Below are 24,896 nucleotides of genomic sequence, written 5' to 3' on the forward strand. Positions count from 1 at the left end.
CATTTTACATATATTTGTTAATGATTTGATGGTCGATTCCTTTGTGGCAAGCACTCAAGCTAATCATTGAGATTACACATATTATTCAATTACCACCCTTATACTTGAGCCACTCACAAGTATTTTAGGGGAAAGCAATAAAATGAAGTTAAAGTATACTTATTGTTGTGATTGCAATAATTGATCTAAATCCTTTAAGTACAAAGTGACAGTCAGACAGCAGTGTTTAAGTTACGGCTTGAGGGTTAAGTAGGAATCAAATTTCTAAAACCCATTCTCGCTTTAAAATAAAATGTATCTGATTAACAGATATTATACAACATTAGTATTAGAAGTGCTTTGAACATGGTGAGATCATAATGGCCATGAAATGTGGAAAGACCGGGAGAGTAAGAGCTGTGTGTGAGGGGCATTAGTTTGAGCCTGGAATGAGCCTTGTTAAGCAACAAGAGTGAATTAACTGGACCTTGGGGGAATAATCAACAGTCTGTATTCTAAATGATGGGTAAAGATTCCTAGAGCTAGGAAGTTTTTGGCCAAAACTAGGGCTTTGACCTTTGAACTCTACTGGTAATGTGTTCCTCTGAAGGCTGCTAAGTGTAGAATTGAACTGGTGCTGTTTTTCATCAATCTTGCTACACAGAAAACAGGGTACTATTTGGTTATTTTTGCTGGATTGAAACAGGAGGCCCTAAATCCAGGCAGTGGCTACATGAAAGAAAAGGACATGGCAATGTGAAAAATTCTTGGGTAGAAGAAACGACAGATATCTTTATTGTTTTAATCCAGGCATGGGAGATCATTTTTGAACTTGATTATTTTCCTAAAGCCAGGCATTACCTAGGGTTGGTTTTAATGATCCTGAGAGTTCAGTTACATGGTTTGATGGTAATAGTGGGAATAAAGTATGAATAATAGGAACCAGAAAGAAATAGTCGAAAGAAAGAAGAGAAAAAGGGAAAAAAAACAAGCATTGCAGAGTAACCTTGTGCTATTTACAGCCAAGATCTCTGATGATTATTTTCTCTACTCTGAAGCATTGTACTTAATCTCTGTACAAATAGTGAATTACTATCGGACTTACTGAGGAAGTATATGCTTTGTTTTTTGAATATATTCTTAGTAATGCTAATAATCAGAGTAGAGTTGGACATTTCTAAGATAATTTTATTTCTGTTATGGGAGTGTTCTTTTCCTGTACTCCAATTTCTAATCTGGCATTTAGTCAAGGGAACAGTTCACCTTAGAATCATTTGCTACGTTTATCTTCCTTGTAACTGGAGTTGGGAGACACTGTTGGCTATGTTTTTTTCACAAATGTCTTTGGATCTAATTTTACATTTCAACTCTATGATATGGAAGAAATATAAATGTAAATAAAAGTTTTCTGTTTGTAAGAATCTTGTTTTTAGCTTTGTTGTACTTTAGCTTACCACCAATTCACTTGCATTCTTGAAGATAACCGTTAAGATTATCTTAGTTTGTAAGGGACTTAATTTGTTTTGAATAACAAATCAAGAGAAATCTCTGTATATTTCAATAATTACATGAGATAAGGCTATTTTTTATGAAGATAAACAGTGAGTTTAGAAATAGTCAGAATTTTTTTGTATTCTTGTGATGAAAAATAAAATAATAGTTGGGGAAGGCTTGAGCTCATCTCTTTCACAGATGCCTGCTGCCAGACAGAAGGAGAACCAGGCTGGTAGCAGATTACTACCTGGAAGCACCACTTTCATACTCTGCTTTGATGGTGCAGTCTTTCTTCCCAGGTCCATGAGCAGAGGCCACGTCACTCAGTTGCTCATGCTTGATCGCCATCTCCTTTGCTACACCATTTGCTGGTATTTCTAGATGTTCACCTGTTGAATACTTTGGAAGGAAGCATATTTCCTTTATTTTTAAATGTCAGTAGGCACACACTAAGAAATAGTTGACTGCTGCTCTACTTAAATACAAATGGTTTACTGTTTCAATAATGTCTTTAGGCTGTATCACCTGCACTCCGTTCATCAAAATTGCCCACAGTTGGGACAGAAGACCGACCTCTTGGGAAGGATGGAAGAGCTGCTGTTCCTTACCCACCAAGTGAGTAGAGTAGATGGACTGAGTTTCGGTTGCTACCTGTTACTTAAATGTAATAGTCTCACATTCATTGATGCCTTATCTGAAATTCTCCTCAATTTTTTTTTTTTCCCTTTTGCCAGGATAATTTGCTATGAATTAAATTTTGTGTAAGTTAGTATTCCTGAGATGGTGGGCAGCTAAGAAACCATCTGCATTTGCATTCCTTTTCCTTTTTTCAAATTAGTAATTAATACTTAGGGTTTAAAGTGTGGAAAAACTTGGGCTTCCCCTGGTGGCGCAGCGGTTAAGCCCTGGGCTGCGAGGCTGCCCACAGCCTCTGCGGCACCGGTTCGTTCCCCAGCCGCCGGCGAGGGTCCCACAAAAAAAAAAAATGTGGAAAAACTTATTTTACATTTGCTTTTCTAATAACCTTTTCTAGTAGGATAAATGCTGCTCAGGAGACTTTCTGTAAAAATGTTTCCATTTTCATACATTTAATTCACCTGGGATAATGAATAGTTGTTTTCTTCACCCATTTTTAGATTCATTCTGAAGTTTTTGTGTTTTCTTTTGAGGTCAACTAGTTTTATTAAATATGGTGACAAGATGAGAAATTTCCTGTTTATGTAGTTACTCTTTAAGAAACCACAGTATTCTGCATGAGAAAAGAAAGTCAGGGTGTAGCTTATGTGGGTACTCAGAAGCAGAAACATAATTCTATTGCAAATCATTTTTTAATACCTTCTCATTAACTTCAGCTGGTAATGAGAACAAATTGAGAGGAAAAACCACCATGTCATAGGGATGAGTCAAAAAGTTTTATGAACCTATAAATGTAGTGCTGATTTACTCAGATGTAGAAGTGTGAAGTATACAGAGATTGGATTTTGACAGCTTTAGTGGATCCATAGCTTTTTAAAATATGCAAAGCTTTTTCAAGCATGATATGTATGAAAATGAATAATGATGGCCAGCCAGTTGCTGTAGTTTTTTTTAATTAAACATTTTTCTTCTTTTATTACTCTGTACTGCAGAATTTTACAAACATGGAAGTCACAGATTAAATGAAATAGCAAAGTAGATGCATATGGAATAGGTCAGCTAAGTGAGCTTTATCCCTTGTATTGAAGCAGCTAATCCTCTACTCTTGTTGACACTGTGATGCATGGCAATCGATGTTAAATGTTGAAATGTCCAAGATTCACTCACAAACCATCCTGCTAGTGTGCATTGCCCAGTGAAGTATACTGTGTACTCTGTTCATTTTCTCATTTACTCACAAAGTGGTTTCATTGTATTGGTCTCAGGTTTGGAACATTAGTAGTTCGATATATGTATGTATGTGCGCATTGCAAAATGACCACCACAGTAAGATAGCTAACATCCCTCACCACACGTGGTTGGAGGTTTTTTCTCTTGTGATGAGAACTCCTAAGATCTACCTTAGCAACAGGAGATTATTAAGTCCCAATTATTTACAATATTCATTTGACTTCTTATGTGCAGCCTTAAGGGTGGAATTAAAAAAAAGAACAACTATGCTAAGGTTCCTATGTACATCAATAAAGAAGTGGTTATAAATAAATTCTATTGAATTATTTTGTGAATTGTTAAAACAATTTTAAAATAATCAAGGGAAAATAATTTATAATAAATAGTAGACGTGTTTCTATCTGTGCTTAAGAAAGGTTAGTCCTATTTTTATGCTTCACACACACACAGTGAAAATATAGAGAAAAGGAATTGAGAAGACCTCTCCCATGTTATAGTGATTGTGAGTGAGGAAGGGTATTTGGGATTGTGAGTGAGGAAGGGTACAGCATTTTGTACTTAGCATACTTTCTACTCTTGCATTGGAAATTTTTGGAGATGATAAAAGCATGATTATATCACTGCCATCATTTAAAAAATGTTTTAAAAAGAAATGACAGGTTATTAAAGTTAATGACTTTGAAATAAAGCATGGAAATTTTAGCATCAAGAAAACATAGATTAAAAAAATATATAGGGCCTCCTCTGGTGGCGCAGGTGGTTGAGAGCTGCACTGTGAAGCTGTCCGCAGCCTCTACAGCGCCGGTTCGATCCCAGCCAGCCAGCGAGGGTCCCATGTGGCACAGCAGACCTCTCCTGTCGCGCCCTCTGCTCCCCTCAACAGTGTATTTTGTCAGTCTGCATGTTCTGTTCCCCGCTCTGTCTCTGGTGAATCCTCTCACCCTCCCGTGCATCTGGCCTGTACCCCAGTTCTTGCATAAATACACAAACAAACAAACAAATAAATAAATTGTAAAAAAAATATGGACATACGGGAGTCAAGAGGACCTGTTCAATGTCTACAGGGGTGTATGTGTGTGTATATATTTGTTGACATGTTGTGGACATATATGCAGTATTTTCTCCCAAAGCATGGCAATGAAAATAGTTTGGCAAGAAGTTCTCATCTTTGTGATAGCTTTTCATTATACATTGACATAGAAAAACATATTATAAAACTTAATGTCTGGAACAGTACCATTCAGTAGATATACAAGGTGAACCACAAATGAGAGCCATGTAAAGTAACTTCAAATTTTCTAGTAGTTATATTAAAAAGTTAAAAAGAGCAATGTGCAATTAGTTTAATTGTATATTTTATTTTGCCTACTTTCTCCAATATTGTCATTTTTACATGTAATCAGCTTAAAAATATTGAAAGTCTTACATTCTTGATTTTGGAATCTGGTGTTTATTTTGAGTGCTTAATAGTCACATGTGGCAAGTGGACACTGTGTTGGAGACTAAGTTCATAGCTATTTATTTGTGCATTTAACAGTGAGGAAAGCAAATGCAGGAACAACTAGGTTCGTTGAGCATTGCAAATCAGTGTTAGAGAGTATTGTGTTGTAAGTTTTGTGATTAACTATTTGTTTATATATTTTGTCTTTGCAAGCATGTCAGTTTGAAATATGAATCTTTGAGGAGGTGAAATGAAAGAGTTGAACTTGAGTTGCTTCATATAAATGATTATAAATAATTATAAATAATTATTCCACAAAAGCAACTCACTATTTTCATGGGACCCTGTAGGTGCTCTGGTTTAGGGACAGTATTGTGAAGGCTGTGATCATGCTTGTATTGGGGGACTTCAGTCCTGCACATGAATACTTGAAATACAGAATAAGAGACAGTTGGTGTCCTTAATAAGTTCCATCTGAAGTGGATTTTGAAGGACAAGCAAGGTAAAAGTAAGGAGCCCTGTGGGCAAGACACCAGTCCATTCTGTTCAGACCCCCACTTCAGCCATTTTCTCAGAAGAAAACTGAGTAAACAAATTGTGGTTTTCTGTTGTGGACACAAAATGTTTCTCTGGATCTCTGTCATCTTTCTGCCTTACCCATTTTGATTTATCTTCTCCTCAGATTGTCTTAAACCTTCTTTAGTGTCATCTTTCCCACAAATTCTCTGTAACTTAATGGCATTTCCATCTTTCCCCAATTAAAGCAGAAATGAAAGGGAGGACTAATTTATCACTTACTGAATGTCTAGATGTACACAGCAAAGGATTCTCTTCTATGCACACATTATTTCATTAACATGCTCCACAAATGTGGGATGGATATTATTCCCATTTTACAGATGTAGAAATTGAATCTAGCAAGAATAAGAGTCTTCCTTAAGAATATATGTTAATCAGAATGGTGAATACCACTTTTTAAAATGAATATCTGTCAGGTAGAATCTCATATTACATGTTTTTTTGTGTGTACTTTTTACCTTTGCTAAAAATTATCAAGGTGGTTGAAGCTTTGAAAACTGAGATACATAAATAACTGTATTAGAAAAGCGAGCTATATATCTGTATAAGTAGCATCAAAGAAGCCCAGTGGTTCTAAGTTAAAAAATGCCTTTATTATATTTCTTAGAGGAAATTCGAAAACTAATTTAATAAAATAAATCTTAGCAGAATTTTGTACCATAGCCAGAATCCTTGCAAGTGAAAGAAAGGCTTTGTTTATGTTCCTTATCATTTTAGCTTAAAGAGAATTTTCTAAAAATCTACACTGGTGATTAAGATTTATAATGTAATATGAGTTATAATGTAATGTGAGTTTGAAGAATTTATTAAGTAGTCACAGTTTAAAAGATAGGCACAAATTAATCATATTAAAATTGACTAGCAGCTAGTCAGTCTTTGGATTAAGAAAAGAAATGGAGACTAAAAGTTAAAGGTGATAGATGTATTCAAGTTACCTTGTTTAGGTTACAGTGTTCAGCTTTGTTTTTTTTTTAAAAAACATACTGATCTGGCTGCTGCTATGGACCTGTTTTTCTGCCCTAGCATGTGTCAGTTATATAGTATCTCCAGTGGTTCTGTAGTTACTTCCAGCTTGGCTTGGCTTGGCTTGTATCCTAGTTCTGTGCATTGTTAGGTTCATTAAAGGTGAAATGCTCTCATAGCAAGATAGGACCTTGAAGGTCACCTGATTGTTAGTTTTTTTTATTTCTTTTCTTAGCAGCATCAGGTGCCACTTTTTCAAATGCAATCCCATATCAAATTCTACTGTAGAAAATAAATAGAAATGGAGCTTCTCTAATGGAAGCGAAAGTTGGAATCTGAAACCTTACCTATTGGCCTTTTCCTCCCCACCCCCCCTTCTTGGATAAGCACCTGAGGCCCCTACACCTATTCAGGATTGTATGGTAATAAATTAACATGGAAAACCATTTAACTTGATGGTAAAGATCGTCTGATCCAGAGGTTGTCACCTTTTTTTCTGCCTTCTTATTGTGGAAGCTTTTCCCCTTCCCCATAACCAAAGGAAAGAAAGCAAGCCTGATGAAAACTCCACAGCTAATCACATCTTCCCTTTGAGATGAAGGAACTGAGGCCCGAGGGAGAAAGTGACCTGACGTAGCAGCGCTGCTCTAGGAGCCCTGGATAGCAGGACCCAGCCCCGCAGGCCTTCTTAGCAGCTCTGCCTTAGGCTCTGGCCCAGGCAGGATGTGTACAGTTATTCTTCATTAACTTCTGATTCAAAGCTGGATCTGAGTCTATTCAGTGGTTTCTGTTTGCCTCTTTAGATGTTGAAAATGCTAGAGAGGATATTGTAATTGAAAATTGGTACATCCAATACAATTCCAAATTATGATTTTAAATTGCTGGCTCCATACTTTATTAAAAAAACTTGCTGTACTGAACACCCCCTAGTGGCACAACTACAACTTTTATTTCATTACATTTACTTCTACTTTGAATCAGTACCTTAAGGAGCCATCATTAATGATGATGGTTAAACTCAGGCATATTACAATGATATTAGAAGGGTTAAGAATCACTCTTTTAGGTACTTATTAAAAGATATGTTGATACCTCCCTTAGCCCCCAGTTTATTTTCAGTAAATTGTCCCTCAGTTCTACGTAGGCTTATTAAGCTGAACTAGGAAGTTTCATTTCAGTGTCAGTTTGGGAAGAGTATGGAACCATTTCCCCAAAAAAGCAGCTGTGAGGATAGTGGGTTGTCAAGCTAGCTGAGTAATCTACTACATGTAAATCATCATTCTTGCTTCAAACAAATTTTATTTTCTGGTAAATTTTCCATGTAATATTTACTGTGTTACATTTGTTGTCTAATTCGGGAATCTTCAATGCTTACTGATAAGCAGGCCTAGAGTTTTAATAAAGTGGTTACTCCATCTGAGTGCTTCCAGTTTCTACTTAGTTCATCTCCTTTGAATTTTCAGGGAATCATTTGTTGGGAAGAAAAATGTATGTCATGGAGATTTCATTCACTTAATTGATATGAATCATAAAGTATCAAGAAGATTGGCAAAATCCCAGAAAAGTATAATTTCTGCTGATGGCCTCTTTATCAAAGACTTCTGTCATTAATAATCTATTGTGTAACAGATATGACTATTCAATTAACATTATTTTGGATGTCAGATAGGGCACCTGGCTATGAACTGGGATGTTATTTCTAGAAGTCCTGCCTATTAAAAGAGATTTTTTTTCCAGCAGTTGCAGACCTGCAAAGGATGTTCCCCACCCCTCCTTCTTTGGAACAGCATCCTGCCTTTTCTCCTGTGATGAATTATAAAGATGGCATCAGTTCAGAGACAGTGACAGCATTGGGCATGATGGAGAGCCCGATGGTCAGTATGGTTTCAGCACAGCTCACTGAATTCAAAATGGAAGTGGAAGATGGATTAGGAAGCCCCAAGCCAGAGGAAATAAAGGTAGTTGCCAGTGTGTTAATTTTATAAGGCAGTGTGGTTTTCCAGTGGATTTATAGACATCTTCTTTATGCCACACGTATACAAGTTTCTAAGAACCCTTTGAATTGGATGATGAGGTACATTACATGGTAAATTAATTAGTGTCTTGATTTGAGATTTTGGCATTAGCATTTTCCATTGTCAGATAAGCGAAATGCTGAATTATGGTCCATTTTGTTACTGTCAATATTATGGTGTAAGGCCTCCCCGGTGGCGCCGTGGTTGAGCGCTGGGTTGCGAAGCTGCCCGCAGCCTCTGCAGCACCGGTTCGATCCCTGGCTGCTCCCTGGCCACCGGAGGAGGGTCCCACGTGGCACGCAGACCTCTCCTGCTGCCCGCTGCTCCCCTCAGCAGTGTGCTTCGGTCCTTCTGCCTGCTCTGCTCCCTGCTCTGGCTCTGGTGAATTCTCTCACCCTCTCGCGCTTCTGACTGTTCCCGGTGCTTGCATAAAATAAATAAATAAATAAATCTTTTAAAAAAAAAAAATTATGGTGTATCCTGTGTTTTTTACCAGCTTTACTATTGACCCTATTTTGTTGTCACAGGACTTTTCATATGTGCACAAAACTCCAACTTTTCAACCTTTTGTGGGATCCTCCATGTTTGCTCCACTGAAGATGTTGCCGAGCCAATGCCTGCTACCTCTGAAGATACCTGATGCCTGTCTGTTTCGGCCTTCATGGGCAATTCCTCCAAAAATTGAACAACTGCCCATGCCACCTGCAGCCACTTTCATTAGAGATGGCTACAAGTATGTGCAAGGATTGTGTCAAGTTATTGCTGTATTTAATGTGATTTTTATTTTAACTACATTTTTATTTAAAATGATGACAATTGTTTATCATTTGAAACTTTCCTATATTTGCCATTCATGTTTTTAGGCATAATATTTTATGATGACAATGTATATTATTTTCTAAAGTAGATGTCCTACACGTGGAAAAATTAAGGGCTATTTATTTGTATAGAGAACCATGATGTTCATGTTCATTCAATAGCATATGAATGCCAACCACAGAATGAACCGCTAGACTGGAGTTGGTAATATTTTTTTGGTTGGTGGTGGTAAACACTTTGTTGTACATAAATGAGTGGTTTCAAATTTGTTTACTTAAGGTCCCTTAATACAAGTATCAGTGGTAACATAGATCATTTTCTCTGCTACTGACCCCACATCATGTAAAAAAGCAGCGGCACACTGGTGGCTCAATATGAGGGAAGGAAAAGAAGGTGTTTATTTGCAGCTTATGTTTCATACTCTCCCAAAGTAATACTTATTTTTTTTAAGAATCATTATATATGCATACAAAAGCTGGGGTGCAGGCCAGAAGCGGGAGGGGTGGTGGTGAGAAGATTCACCAGAGGCAGAGTGGGGAACAGAACAGTTAGATTGACTGAAATACACTACTGAGGGGAGCAGCGGGTGAGACGGAGAGGTCTGCTGCTCCCTGTTTGGGGATTGAACTCACGCCTCAGTGGCTGCAGATTGCTTCATAGTGCTGAGACTTAACCCCTTGTGCCACCAGGGAGGCCCTCCGAAGTAATACTTAAATCAATACTGCAGAGTCAGTTTTCCTTGTGATTAATAAATTCTTAACAAAATAACTTAAATGATATAAAATGAAAGGCCATAAGCTCAATTAGGACCAGGTGAACAATATGTGGATCTGAGTGGTGGTAGGAACAACCAGGGTCTATGTTGAGCTGTTGCTCCATTTAAAGGGACATTTGCAGGCCTCCCCAGTGGTGCAATGAGTTGAGCACAAGGCTGTGCAACGAGTTGAGCTGTCTGCAGCCTCTGTAGCGCGGGTTAATTCCCGGCCAGCCAGGGAGCACAGCTCACATGGCTCAGTAGACCTCTCCTGTCTCGCCTCCTGCTCCCCTCAGCAGTGTACTTCGGTCCATCTGCCTGTTCTGCTCCCCACTCTGTCTCTGGTGAATCCTCTCACCCTCCCGCGCCTCTGTCCTGTACCCCAGCTATTATATAAATAAAAAATAAATCTTAAAAAAAAAATGAATAAAGGGACATTTGCTCTTCAATTGCAGGAAATTGTTCAGGCAGGAGTGTGGGAGACTGGAGATGTAGATTTTGATGTAAATTTCCTTTTTAAAAATTTTCATTTTGGGAGCCAATGAGAAATTTGTGATCCAGAGTCAGTCTTCATCTTGATGAAATCTCTACTGTGATGAACAGGCTTATGCTTGCATAAGTAAAGTCAGTATCAGAATGAAAATTTTGAAGAAGAAGTAGCATGAGAGAATCCTATACTTGGGGAGGTAGGGCCACCATGCCACAGGACTCAAATTCCCGCCTCTTTGTTTTTTCTATATGACCTTAACTGACCATTTTACCTGAGTTGTCTTCCCGTCTTTAAAATAGGATAATTCTGTCATGCTTCCCACACCAGAATTTTGGGAGGCTCTACAACTAAAGGTTGTAGAAGTAGCAACTCATGCGCAGTATGGGAGAGTGTGCTAAAAGCACCCTGTTGTGAGCACCTGACCTGTGTGCTGACTGCTGCGTGCTCCAGCTGTACCTGGGTTTTGTTAGGGATACTGCAGTAAAACTGGAGCGCTCCAGCACAGGAGGCTAGAACGTGCTGGCTACAGACACATGATGCAGCAGCTTTAGAAACCCACTTAACATTTCAGTCTCTGACATACGCAGGCTCTCAAAAAGGTGGCATGCGTCTCTTTGCTATATTGTTTAAATAATAAATAATTTAAATAATTTAGATTTAGATCTATTAAATAAGTGATTTGCCATCCCAAAGAGTCTAACCTGGCACAATGAACAGAACTTTCAATGATGAAGGAAGGTCATATTGCATCTTCCAATAAGGCACATGATATCCTGGTCATGTACTTGTGAACCGCTTAAATTTGTCTACTTAAGCTCAAGACCGAATTTTTAGTTTTATTTACATGAATTAACTGTAGCATACAGACTAATGGCAGCACAGTCTTAGATTATGTGAAATCCTTCTGCTGTGGTTTCCATTACACTTCAGTGAACCTCCCTACTCAGCAGACCAGTCTTCACTTGCTTAACACTTACCATCCTTGCTATGAGCTAGCTTTTCTTTCTCTTTTCCACTGTTGAATTTTTAGCATGTAGCACGTGGTTGATACTCAGTTCGTTCTTTTTAATTAATTTAATACTGGCTTACAATGGCATTTGTAATTTAGAGGTATAGGCTCTCCCACTTCAGGTGCTACCACACCAGACCCACCATCAGAACAGCCACAGTCCTCCACCACAGTCCGCTGTGCCCCTCCCCACTTAGTTCTTTTGTTGATTGGGAAAAATCGGGTTACTCTACAGGATAAACCTTTCTTACTACCTAGGGATCAATCTGATTACTTAGATTTTTAGTTAGTAGTCATAGTTCCTTTTCTGATATGAATAGTATAATAATTTTATGGTTTCATTGGATGGAAAAAGTTGAAAGAAGTCTAATTAGGGTAAAGATCACTATTATACACTTACTATTTTGGTCTCTGAGATAGCAGTGATTACTAATCAAGCTTTTTAAAAATCTGTGCTCAGGGTCTCCCCGGTGGCGCAGCGGTTGAGCGCTGGGTTGCAAAGCTGCTCGCAGCCTCTGTAGCGCCAGTTCGATCCCTGGCTGCTCCTCAGCAGTGTACTTTGGTCCTTCTGCCTGCTCTGCTCCCCGCTCTGGCTCTGGTGAATTCTCTCACCTTCCCGCGTTTCTGACTGTACCCAGTGCTTGTATAAATAAATATATCTTTAAAAAAAAAAAATCTGTGCTCAAAGGTTCCACTCTACCTCAGATTTAAAAGTTCTTTATAATGTCTGAGGATTTTCAGGCTGGTAGTTTAGATATAGCTAATTAAAAATCACAAGAAAATTATTTGAAGAGCCATTACTTTATGACATTCTTCTTTCAAGTTAGAAGTGAATAAACATGGTTTATCAGCAGAATATTGGTTTAAAGCACAGTATCAATAGATATCAAGAATATTATGAATTCGGGCCTCCCCTGGTGGTGCAGGCGGTTGAGCGCAGCGCTGTGAAGCTGTCCGCAGCCTATGCAGTGCCAGTTTGATCCCGGCTGGCCGGTGAGGGTCCCACATGGCATGGCAGACCTTTGCTGTCTCGCCTGCTGCTCCCCTTAGCAGTGTATTTCAGTCAGTCTGCCTATTCTGTTCCCCGCTCTGTCTCTGGTGAATCCTCTCACCCTCCCGTGGATCTGGCCTGTACCCCAGTTCTTGTATAAATAAATAAACCTTTTTAAAAAAAGAATATTATGAATTCAACTAATTCTGTATTCTTTTGTTACCTTCCAAGTAAAAAGAATTGTCCCATACTTTGTTTCACATGTCCATCTAAGAATTTATATCAAGAAACTGTTTACAATAATAAAACAGCAGAGCATTGCAGGTACTTCTGTTTTCAATGTGGTTACTCCCAAATGAAGTCACTGCTTATAAGAAAATGGATTAGTCTCTGGGAACTAAAAATAATTGTGCTACAGGTAATGCATGGCATATTGAGAGATGAAAAATGAGCTAGAATTGCCTACCACCCTACAGAAATCTCTTAGAACATTGGAAGCTGTGATGTAACATGTACATGTACTTGTAGCCACCTAATGAACACTAAGGCCACTTAGCAGCCGGTACAATATTCTATTAATTAAACAACAATACTGACCGTTTTGGATTTCTTAAAATAGCATTCCTTTGTGGTCACTCATTGCTATAAAAATACAAACGTACATAGGGCTGCATTTTGAAAAGCAGAAAAGTATTAAACGTTCATGTGTTTTTTATTCTATCAATACTTTAAAATCATACATTAATGGTAGCTTCAGAGAAGAAGTACACTGGGAGACTTTCAATTTCAAAAAATGACAAAAATGTAATTGCAAATTAGATGGAAGTTTCATCCTTTGGTCTTCTAGCTAATTTAGCATCTGAACTCATGTGTTAAAGTTCCATTTAGTACTTCTAGTTTTTCAGATTCTGTTCACCAGCATCATGCTTTCTTATAAAAATAGTAAACATTCCCTCAAATGATCAAGGATGAGATTTGCTAAAATGTGGAATAAATAGAAGGAAAGTACTGAATTAAATTATTCTTCATACTTTGCTTCTTGCTTTTCCACAGACCTCACTTACGTAATCCTTTGAATCCTTTTTTTTTTTTTTAAGGAGAAAATTGAACATACCAAGTGATAGCACACACAAATGATAAGAAATGCTCAGCAAGTGGTTGCGATGCCTGCGTGTTCAGCATCTGTGACATGCTCCAGCCCTCACTTGTTTCTGTTTGTCTGTTGCAGCAACGTGCCTAGTGTCGGGAGCCTCGCAGATCCAGACTATCTGAACACGCCTCAGATGAACACACCAGTGACATTAAACAGCGCTGCCCCAGCCAGCAACAGTGGAGCAGGAGTCTTGCCATCTCCAGCAACCCCTCGCTTCTCTGTCCCCACACCACGAACCCCCAGGACCCCAAGAACTCCCAGAGGTGGGGGCACTGCCAGTGGTCAAGGGTCTGTTAAATATGACAGCACCGATCAGGGGTCACCAGCCTCTACACCCTCTACTACACGGCCCCTAAACTCCGTGGAGCCTGCCACCATGCAGCCAATACCCGAAGCCCACAGCCTCTATGTCACTCTGATTCTTTCAGATTCTGTGATGAATATTTTTAAAGACAGAAACTTTGACAGCTGTTGCATCTGTGCCTGCAACATGAACATCAAAGGGGCGGATGTTGGCCTTTACATCCCCGATTCTTCCAATGAGGACCAGTACCGCTGTACCTGTGGGTTTAGTGCGATTATGAATCGTAAACTTGGCTACAATTCGGGACTCTTCCTGGAAGATGAGTTGGATATTTTTGGGAAGAATTCTGATATTGGTCAAGCTGCGGAGAGGCGCTTAATGATGTGTCAGACCACCTTCCTCCCTCAGATGGAAGGAGCCAGAAAATCCCAGGAGCCACCTATAAGCCTTCTCCTCCTCCTCCAGAATCAACACACACAACCTTTTGCTTCACTGAGTTTTCTGGACTACATTTCTGCTAATAATCGCCAAACTCTCCCCTGTGTAAGCTGGAGCTACGACCGGGTGCAAGCAGATAATAATGATTACTGGACGGAATGCTTTAATGCCTTGGAGCAGGGCCGGCAGTATGTGGATAACCCCACGGGTGGAAAAGTGGACGAAGCTCTGGTGAGGAGTGCCACTGTGCACTCTTGGCCTCATAGCAATGGTAGGTTTCCCAGAGTACATATAGCTTTGAAAATTATCTTAGTGTGATGATAACTTGCAAGCTCACCATACTTTCTAGATGACAGAAATTTTAATTTCATTTCTTTGAAAAAAAAAAAAAAATAAGATGGGAGTAAAGTATGACCTATATTAGGTATCCTAAATCTGTGGTCTGGGGGAAAGTCTTATTTTGAAACACCTTTGGGAAAGAGTAATTATTTCATGGAAGTTTTCACTTATATTAATTTTTAAGTAGGCAACTCATAATGGAAACCAGTGACTGCTGAGTGGCAGAGTTGCTAAGAATATGTAAACTGATCATTTGTACACCCTTGCATGTTTAAATCTACTAGTTTACAGAATATTTTCTCCTTCTGGTTTCCCATTAGTTTTGGATCTGTAGCTATGACAAATTTTACTTTAGTGACATGGTTCCTGGGGCACACCACTAGCTCTTCCGTTATAAAGAATACTGTGGCTTACGAACATTTTTGGAATTAAGCTCTAAGAGTGCCAAGCAACTTGCTGTTCCCTTCCCTTACTCATTTAGTAGCTGTCTCCTGTGGTGCAGCCTGGGAAATAAAATGGTAACTGAGAGAGACAAAAGTGCCTACCTATTCTCAGGGTCGTTTTAATCTAATCTGTAAAATGGAAATTAATCAAACTATTACACAAGTAAGTATTAGTGCACATCATCATTACACATAATGTGATGATATTACACATAATGTAAAAGGGTAGGACGACTACCCTGGGATGGAGGTCAGGAAAGACTTCTTGAAGAAGTAACAAAATTTAAGATCTCAATGGTGAGATTAACTGGATGAAAAGGGTAGGGAGCATGGACAAGGAGCTGTGTCCCAGGTAGAAGGAAGGCAAGTCTGAAGGTCTAGAGTTACATAGAGCTTAGACTCTTCAAGAAACTGAAGGAAGCGTAGACACCAGTAGGGTCTAGATTTACCAGGAGCCTTTTGAGATATGCTGTGGATTGGGTCTTCATCCAGAGAGCAGAAACACATCATTCAAGAGTTGTATGAAGAGACATTGCCATCAGATTTATATTATTAAAAAGAAAAAAAGAAAAGAAAATGTGCTTTGGCTGTAACATGGGGTGTTGGCTAGTAAAAGGCAGGGATAGATTTGAGGAGACTGGAAGATTACTGCAGCCGACCAAACAAGAAGCAATACCTTGGCTTAACCTCCTAACAAAGAAGGTGGGAAAGTAGAAACATTCAAGAGTTGTTTTAGGGAGTGTTACTGCAGAGCTTGGTAATGGGATGAATTTGGGGGCTTGGAGTAGTTAAGGACAGAACTCAGGTTTGTGACTTGTACGCTGGGCGCATAGTGGTGTCCTTCAAAGATAGGTATACCACAGGAAGATCACATCTGGAGAGGAAGTCTATAAATTGAGTTTGCCAAGTTACAGAAATCCCTTTTGAGAGACCCACGTAAATACATCAAGTAGTCACCGGGGTTACACGAGCCTGGAGCTCGGGTAATGAAAGGGACTAGGTCTCTAGGCGGTAACTCAGGCAGCGGCACAGATACCCATTGAGGAGGAGGGAAGTGTAGAGTGAGAAGAGGGCCTGGGAGAAAGCTCTGCTGGTCCTGTGTTTCGTGTTTCAAGAAAGGGGAAGTGATAACAAGCATTAAAATGCAGCTGGTAAGGATTAAATGTGTCTTTTGAGAATTGCTTCCACGGGGTAGTGAGAACCCAGGGCAGACTGGAGGGGTAACATGAATGAAACACGGACCCCGTTTCTGACATCTCTCCACATAGGGGGAAAGGTTTCGTAAGCTTCTTAAGTCCAGTTCAAAATCTAGAGCAGTGAAACAGATATTAATAGAGTAGAGAACGTGGATGTTTTCTGAGCAGGCCGAGCAAGCCGCCTTTTGGGGGTGGAGACTCTTAAGAATTCAAGAGTTGTATTCATCTTTATAACTGCTTGGATTTAAGCGGGACCTTAAACTTATTCATTCATTCATTCATTCATTTATTTGTTTATTTATTTATTTATTTATTTTTGTGGGACCCTCGCCGGCAGCCTCGCAGCCCAGCGCTCAACCGCTGCGCCACCAGGGGAGGCCCCCTTAAACTTATTTAACAAGCCTTTAATTAAACTTTTTTAACAAGCCTTTAATTAATGTCTGTTGGATGACTTTATCAATTAAAGTAGTTTTTTCCCACTAAAGAAATGTGGATGATTATCTTGGTGGTTCCTTTTATTAGTTAGTGGCCTTCAGACCGAGCAGCAGTCTTTATAGGGCGATAGGCAGTGTCCCTTTGGGGTGCAAGAGGAGCACAGTGCATTGCAGGGGCCATGTGAGTTTCGAATTGAGATGCTTAAAAGTACCAGAAAGATAATGTAAATGAAGGCTGTGGGGAGCCATATTTGCAAAAAGCAAGGCCCTATATTGTATCCATTCACTTTCTATTTTGTATCCACAGTGATAGCATTCACCAAAAAAAAAAAAAAAAAAAGGAAGAAAGAAAATAAAAATACTGCTTTAATTTTTTCTCAAATCTTTGGTTCTCTTAGTCTTTCATTTCCCTACTTTTAATAGAGCTGTGGGTGCAAGGAGTGCTTCACTTCTTTACTATGAGAGAAAAATAACCCCACAGGCTTAAAGATCAGGGCGATTAGCACTGCCTCAGTCTCGGGCAGGTCTCAGGGCAGGGAAGGTGGAGAACTGTCTGAAGGGTTCAGGCACACCCCAGCTCCAGCAAGTGGTGGTTAGGCAGGAATATGGATTTCAGCCCAAAGTCGCCAGGTTTCTCGCCATTTTTCAAGAGAAGCTAGTTTAGTATATGATATCTCTGGAGAAATTCATTCTGAAGTTTAAAGAAATGCTCTTGGGGGCCATCAGTTTGCAGCCTGTGCTAGATTTAGGGAGATGTCTCAAATGTCTTAATACCCCTGATGCACCCTTTGAGGTTTGTTTGGTAGATAAATCTTAGATTTCTATCCATGCCCTGTTCCTAATTCAACTTGAAAAGTAAGACTAAGGAAAGGTCTTCTGCGCCAGCTGTGTGGCTTCATAGCTGATGACCTCAAACTTTTAATTAGCTCTTTCTTCAGGTCTTTTTGAGAATTTGATGAGAATTATGAACCATCTGCCCAGGGAAAAGAACACAGGTTCATGCATATGTACATGCACAGTTTGCATTGTTTTAGAGGTTTTCAAATTCTGGGTTAGGAACCCATCCTGCTGGCAGGCAGATCACCTGTTCCAAAACTGTGCTCACCCCCCTTCTTTTGTGTGTGAATGGCTTTCAATCCCGTCACTGCTTCTGCCGTGTTTCCATGTGCCTCTGGCTGCATTGTCTTTCTCCTTCTGCATTCATTTTGTATTTTGTGAAAATATGTTACATTGAAGTGTTTCTAAAAGCTTCTACTTATGTTCTTATTTACCCCTACTCATCATATAATAAAACATTGATATTTGTAAATAAAAGTAATAATAAGGAAACTTTTGCAGCTCTCTTGTGAAAAGAGAAACCTTGAAAACAGGTTTATATGATTTTAAAAAGTCAGACCCATCTGTCTTTCCAGTTCAGTTCTTTCAGGCAGAGCAATCTGTTTCCTCCTTTATTATTTCCAGTGATAAATTATAAATTGTTTTCTCCAAATGTAGAAGATCTTTCCTCTTGATTCCTAAGTCAAATAGCTTAAATCTACCAAGAATAGAATCTGTAGCCAATGATGTCTTTGTCATGGACTATAGCTGAGGTCCAGAACAACACAGGCAAGGGGAGCGTGCCCGTCCACCTTTATGATTTCTGTTCCTTTTCATTTCATTTCTCTTCCAGTGCTAGACATCAGCATGCTCTCCTCCCAGGATGTGGTCCGCATGCTGTTGTCCCTGCAGCCCTTTCTCCAAGACGCCATCCAAAAGAAGCGCACGGGCAGGACCTGGGAGAATATCCAGCATGTGCAGGGGCCACTCACCTGGCAGCAGTTCCACAAAATGGCAGGACGGGGAACCTACGGTAGACTCTTTCCCCCTTTACATTCCTTCTAACTTTTTTGTCATGAAAATGGACAGAAGTCCTTGCTTCACTAACAAAGTGGAATCTTTTCCATCATACCGCTAAGTTTTTATAATCTCTTCTCTTTCTATAGTCACTTTTGGAGTAAGTTTTCTGAACACCCTTGGCATAGTCAAGGTCAATGAGGAAAATAATTCCTGTGCAGAGTATTTACTAAATTCTCTTCATCTTCCTGATCCTCATTGCATTTTTTTCTGGAAGGACTTCTGAACAAGTTCTTTCAACTTGTTTATATTTAGGATCATAGTGCTTATCTTAGAAAAATAGTTTGCTTGGAAAACTGACTTTGGCTTACTGTGTGATCTGCCCTCTGATCTAACTGAACCTTTATGAGAACATCCTGACTCATTTAAACAAGGTTCTTCATCAGGGGCTGTTTAAAGAGAGGACTTGAAGAATACCTTCGAGAAAGAGTGATGTCCGCCAACAATAAAATTTCTGATGAAGGACTTAAAACTAATGTACCAGGAACTTCTAAATTTTCCAGATGGTGGGAAGCATACTTGCAAGCCTTTTCCTAAACCACAATGTTGTTTCAGGTTCGGAAGAGTCTCCTGAGCCATTGCCCATCCCCACGCTCCTGGTGGGCTATGACAAGGACTTGCTCACCATCTCGCCGTTCTCCTTGCCGTTTTGGGAGAGGCTGTTGTTGGACCCATATGGGGGCCACCGTGATGTTGCCTATATTGTGGTGTGTCCAGAAAATGAGGCCTTGCTCGAAGGAGCCAAAACTTTCTTCAGGGACTTGAGTGCTGTTTATGAGGTAAGAAAGATACAGAAGACTGACTGTTTCTAGTTATGGCTAAATCCTAAATATCCTTAAAGTAGATCTCAGGGAAGATTTGCAAATAGACAATGAAGAAAAGAACTAAATGGGCAAATCTTTCTGGAAGTTCAATTCCTTTCCCATTTTGGTCTTGCATTGGAAGATTTTCCTCTACCAGTCATACCACACACCTTCAGACCCCATCAGCTGTTTTCTGCCCATTTATGTGTTTTAGTTTAAAAATGTTGTTTTCCAGGGGAAAGTGACAGTTCAGAAGATGAACTTTATGAAAAGAAAACAGTATAGAAGATTTTTTAGCTTAAAAAATTATGAGTCGGAAGTGTAATGAATCATATCTTCTTATTCTTATTTAACATGATATTCACCTTGATACTAAAATTGATACAGATTAATAATGTAATAACTATAATGATGTAAAAACCAGGTAGATCACTTTATAAATTTAGCATAAAAACCCCTGTTACTTTTGAAATACTAGTCGTGTCTGTCTTTGAAGAGTGTCGCATATCTTTCCCCAAAGTACATATACACTAAATACTTGGCAGTTTTGTATTGCTAAGATCTTTGTATTTGGCAAGACTAAATGAAATTAATATCTGTAAAGCACTTAAAACTGTAATGGGCATATTGTGAGTGTTACAAAAGTATTACTTAAATAAAATGCCAAGTTGAATTTCAAAAACATTCTATAACAGAATATAAGTAAACTTAGGTGTTGTTACAAAGTAAGGAGATGCTAGTGTATGAGGTAACAGCATCAGTTAAATCACTGAAGGAAACTTTTGGATACAGTAATTTCTACATAGTGCCTGGCCCAAGGATGTTTAATATTAATTCATAATTACCCTAACATAGAAGACTTATCTAAGCGATTTTAAAGCCCAGCCATTCTCTCAAATAAGCCTTCAACTAAATTACAGAACATAAAGGGATCGCCAGATCTCCTCAGATCTTAATGACTGTTCTAGGATTGCTCACTTGGCAGTAATGTATGCCTGCTACAGAAGAGTGTACACTGGAGAATTCTGTCAGGGCTCAGTAAGCCTGCAGTACATTAGCAGTAGTAAGGCTTAATAACATGGCCTGTCCTGCTGGTGAGCAGGTGAAGTAGCTTACTTTTTGCAGTTTTATTAATTCTCTGTCTTTAAGCACCAATGTTTTGTCTTTATGACTCACAACAGGAATTCATTGTGCCAAAACAGTTTACTCTTAAAAAATGATCAGCATGCCCTCTGCTCCAGTGACCTCTGCTGTTGGTGATCTCCAAATGTCTGTTACAGTGGAACAGATGGCCCATAAAATTTTAATGTTATCTTATGGGAAAACATTATGGGCAGGGATTACTTAAGAGGTTTTAGTGGATCTATGTCTCAGTCAGCCTTAGTAGGCAGAGGTCCGGTTAATTCCTTAGTTGATTACCAGTAATCAGGTGGTGCTCCGCTGTCTCTTGTGCAGGAGGAATTGGCTGAGGTGAAAAAACATTTCTTTTCTTCAGGGCACCTGTTCTAGATCTTGGAGAGAGTGACAACTGACATGTACATGATAGTTAAAAGACCAATAACATTGTCAGCTTGGTTGTGCCTGGTGATGCTCAGAGAAACAGGGAGATTCTTCTATGTGTGTGGTGAAGCGTCTTCCCCCTAGTGCTCTGAGTTGAATAAAGGAGTGTTCCTGTGGTCGGCAATGACCTTTCTTGTGTGATCAGATGTGTAGGCTTGGGCAGCACAAGCCCATCTGCAAAGTGCTACGTGATGGGATCATGCGTGTGGGGAAGACCGTGGCGCAGAAGCTGACTGATGAGCTTGTGAGTGAGTGGTTCAGCCAGCCGTGGGGCAGCGAGGAGAATGACAATCATTCTAGACTGAAACTTTATGCGCAAGTTTGCCGACATCACCTAGGTGAGTGGGAATTGATTTGACAAAGTAGAATTTGAGAGGTAAAATAGCAATTTACTTTTCATTCATGCCCCCCTCCTCCCAGCTGTTAGGGGTGCAACATTATGCTGCTTTTGTCTCAGTTGATGTGAGTGTTCCATTACTGTATTTATTTTTAAGGTTTAATTTTTACATTCTAGATAGTTACATACTAATTTTTATGTGCCCATAGATGCTTTAAAAATAATTTAATGTTGCCTAAGGAATTTATAATCTGATTTACTCCACATTTTGAAAACTTAGCAGCATGACTTGGTATTAACTGCTTAATTTTAACCCAGATCCCCTGAGAGAATCTTTGAAGCTTGTAAAGCCCAGTGCACATAGAAGCACAATGAACCACGGTGGCTATAGAATCATGGCCTTGCAGTTTTCAATGAGGGCATATGGAGTCATTCTACAAGGAAAAATGTTACAAATGATTAATTTTTCTTCCTTTTCAAGTAAAGGTCCTTTCAGTATATTAAGTTATTCCTGTTTCATTCTCAGGTTCGCAGAATATATAAACATGTGTCCAAGTGTGGAGATAGCATTTTGGGTGTCAGAATCAGCATATTGCAGCCTGAAAATATAATTGTTTAAAAAGTGACCCTTCTAAATTTCTGGTTCAGTCAGACACTGCAGACTATCACTAATGTCTCTTCTCTGCATGTACTCTTTCAGCACCTTATTTAGCCACTCTGCAGCTCGATAGCAGCCTATTGATACCACCTAAATACCAGGCCCCACCAGCAGCAGCACAGGGACAAGCTACACCTGGGAATGCTGGGCCTTTAGCTTCAAATTCAGGATCAGCAGCTCCCTCAGCTGGCAGTGCATTTAATCCCACCTCTAATGGTAGTTCTACGAACCCTGCTGCAAGTAGTTCCACATCTGGTTCCTCTGTGCCACTGGTCTCGTCGTCTGCCTCTGCACCCGTTATAAACCAGATAAACACTACCTCTTCTTCAGGATTCAGTGGTAGTGTTGGAGGGCAGAACCCCAGCACTGGGGCCAGTTCTGCAGATAGGACACAAGGCAACATAGGCTGTGTTGGAGACACTGAGCCTGGGCAGAGCTCCTCTCAGCCCTCACAGGATGGACAAGAAAGGTATGTGACTCACTGAATGAGGCACATGGCTTCAGCTTGAACTCCTCACCTACTCTCCTTCTGTACCCCTGAACCTTACAAGTCTCTCAGTAGAGTTAAGGGCTCTCTTTCTCTTCCCAGAAGAAAGTAACAACTGTTAATACGTAGCTTTGGTGTTAGGAAATTTGGGCTTTTATAACCTAGCTCATAAGCTTAACTTATTATTAAACTTACTACCTTATTAGTAAGCTGTTATTATATGGATAATGTATACCTATAATAGTAATGGTAAGTTATTACTACTAACATAATAATATTATAAAACATCTTTGTAGACTCTAACTACAGGGGAAAAGAGGAATTTGAAAGATATCCCATTATTGCCATTTTCATTTATCTTGTCTTGGTGCTTGCAGCTTGGTTGCCTTCATTTTGGTAATATGATCTATATTAATGTTCATTTAATCTATAATTGTTGCCCTGGGAATCAGTGGGCTATAGAATTGATTTATTTTGTGTAATCTGTATTTTTTCTGTCCATCTCATAAGTGACTCTCCCTGCAGTGTTACAGAAAGGGAGAGAATAGGAATCCCCACGGAGCCAGATTCTGCAGACAGCCAAGCCTATCCTCCAGCTGTTGTCATTTATATGGTGGACCCATTCACTTACACTGCAGAGGAAGACTCCACTTCTGGAAACTTTTGGCTCTTGAGTTTGATGCGCTGCTACACAGAGATGCTGGATAATTTACCTGAGCATATGAGAAATTCTTTCATTCTCCAGGTAACTGAAAGTTTTTTACTTTTGGTGTTTTTATCAAAGTCAGTACAGGTTTGTGATTTTAAAAAAATTGTAAGTACCCCAAAACATAAAAGCAAAACTATTCATAATACTGCATTTTAGGCTCAGCTGTCATACCCATTTTGGTATATTTCTGGCTTTTTTGACTGTATGCTTGCTTGTTTACATAGTTGATACCATGACTTTGATATAATTTTTAGTCTTTTTGTACTTAATATTATTCATCACTAGTCTTCCTTGTTATTTAACATTGTCACAGGTAACATTTTAAATGACTGCATATTTTCCACAATTAACTGTTAGCTATTTCATTTGTTTCTACTTTTTCACTATTTTGAAGTCATAGTAAACATTTAAATTTGTAATCTTTTTTCACATTTCAGTCATTTCTTAAAGTGATTCTTAGATATAGATATGTATCTGTCTATATATCTGTAGATAGATATATAGATTACCAAGTAGATTATACATGTCACATTTCTTTCTGTTGTGAATGAGCATGTACATTTCATCTCACCCTTGCTAACTCTGCAATTTAGTAATTTTTTTTTAAGATTGACTTATTTATGCATACAAGAACTGGGGTACAGGCCAGAGGTGTGTGGGGGGGGTGAGAGGATTCACCAGAGACAGAGTGGGGAGCAGAACAAGCAGACTGAGTGAAATACACTGCGGAGGGGAGCAGCGGGCGAGGCCGGAGAGGTCTGCTGCGCCATTTGGGTTGCTCGCTGGCCGGCCAGGGATTGAACTTGTGCTGCAGTGGCTGCAGATAGCTTCATAGGTTGTGTCTTAACTCTTTGCGCCACCAGGGAGGCCCCAGTTTAGTAATTTTTAAAAAAAATCTTATAATTTAATAGGTAAAAATTGATGTCTTGCGTTTTTGAGTTCTATTTTACTGTCACTTAAACTAAAACCATCTTATAGACTCAAAAGATTGGCATTAAAGTTACTTGAATAAGTTGTTGAAGCTATCATTTTATTAAAGTTTGTGTCTCAAATGATTAGACAGTAATTGCAGAGATGCAAGTTTAAATTTGGGGACCAGAGGAACAATAAATTGAGAATTTTCTCTTAAAATGAGAATGTAGTAATTTCTAAGTGATAATGAAACTTGACCAACAAAATGGCACCTATTCTTAACTTGCTGGTGTACATTTGGAGCATAGTATTTTATGTATCTAGTATTTATGGAAGGAGTTAAGACTGAATTTTATTATTGTGTTCATGGTGTGATGTATTGTAAAACTAAAGTTCCCTGGTTTCCTCCCCAATTCAAGTAAAGAATTCATGCCATTTCGTTTTCTTTCTTGTTAGCATGTTTGATCTCAGTTTCTAGTTTGGTTTGCATTTGTGTCTGTAGATTGTGCCTTGCCAGTACATGCTGCAGACAATGAAGGATGAACAAGTTTTCTACATTCAATACTTGAAGTCCATGGCATTTTCAGTGTACTGCCAGTGCAGGCGCCCTCTGCCTACCCAGATTCACATTAAATCCCTCACAGGATTTGGGCCTGCTGCCAGCATTGAGATGACCCTCAAGAACCCGGAGGTAGGTAGTAGCTGGGCAAAAATTTGCAAAATAAATACTTTTACAAAGATCTAAGCCAGGAGAGTTTGTGCATATCAGCAATACAAAATGAATACTTTTACAAAGATGTGAGCCAGGAGAGTTTGTGCATATCAGAAAT

General features: G+C 39.2%; 1 protein-coding gene across 2 annotated transcripts in view; it reads left to right on the forward strand.

Annotated features, from left to right (window-relative positions):
* Positions 1-24,896, forward strand: part of MED13L (mediator complex subunit 13L) — a 256,146-nt gene that overhangs the window by 214,351 nt on the left and 16,899 nt on the right. The window contains exons 14-23 of one of the 2 annotated variants that reach the window (XM_037511108.2): positions 1,989-2,088; positions 8,060-8,280; positions 8,865-9,070; positions 13,629-14,566; positions 18,377-18,556; positions 19,156-19,379; positions 21,109-21,301; positions 22,001-22,427; positions 22,971-23,190; positions 24,569-24,757. In XM_037511108.2, the coding sequence (XP_037367005.1) occupies positions 1,989-2,088; positions 8,060-8,280; positions 8,865-9,070; positions 13,629-14,566; positions 18,377-18,556; positions 19,156-19,379; positions 21,109-21,301; positions 22,001-22,427; positions 22,971-23,190; positions 24,569-24,757 (2,898 nt within the window). The remainder of the gene's footprint in view (positions 1-1,988; positions 2,089-8,059; positions 8,281-8,864; positions 9,071-13,628; positions 14,567-18,376; positions 18,557-19,155; positions 19,380-21,108; positions 21,302-22,000; positions 22,428-22,970; positions 23,191-24,568; positions 24,758-24,896) is intronic. The other variant, XM_037511107.2, reaches the window with a different exon arrangement.

Source organism: Talpa occidentalis, unplaced genomic scaffold (genome assembly GCF_014898055.3).
Source record: "Talpa occidentalis isolate TD23 unplaced genomic scaffold, MPIMG_talOcc4v2.1 talOcc4.14, whole genome shotgun sequence".
In the NCBI taxonomy this organism is placed as follows: domain Eukaryota; kingdom Metazoa; phylum Chordata; class Mammalia; order Eulipotyphla; family Talpidae; genus Talpa; species Talpa occidentalis.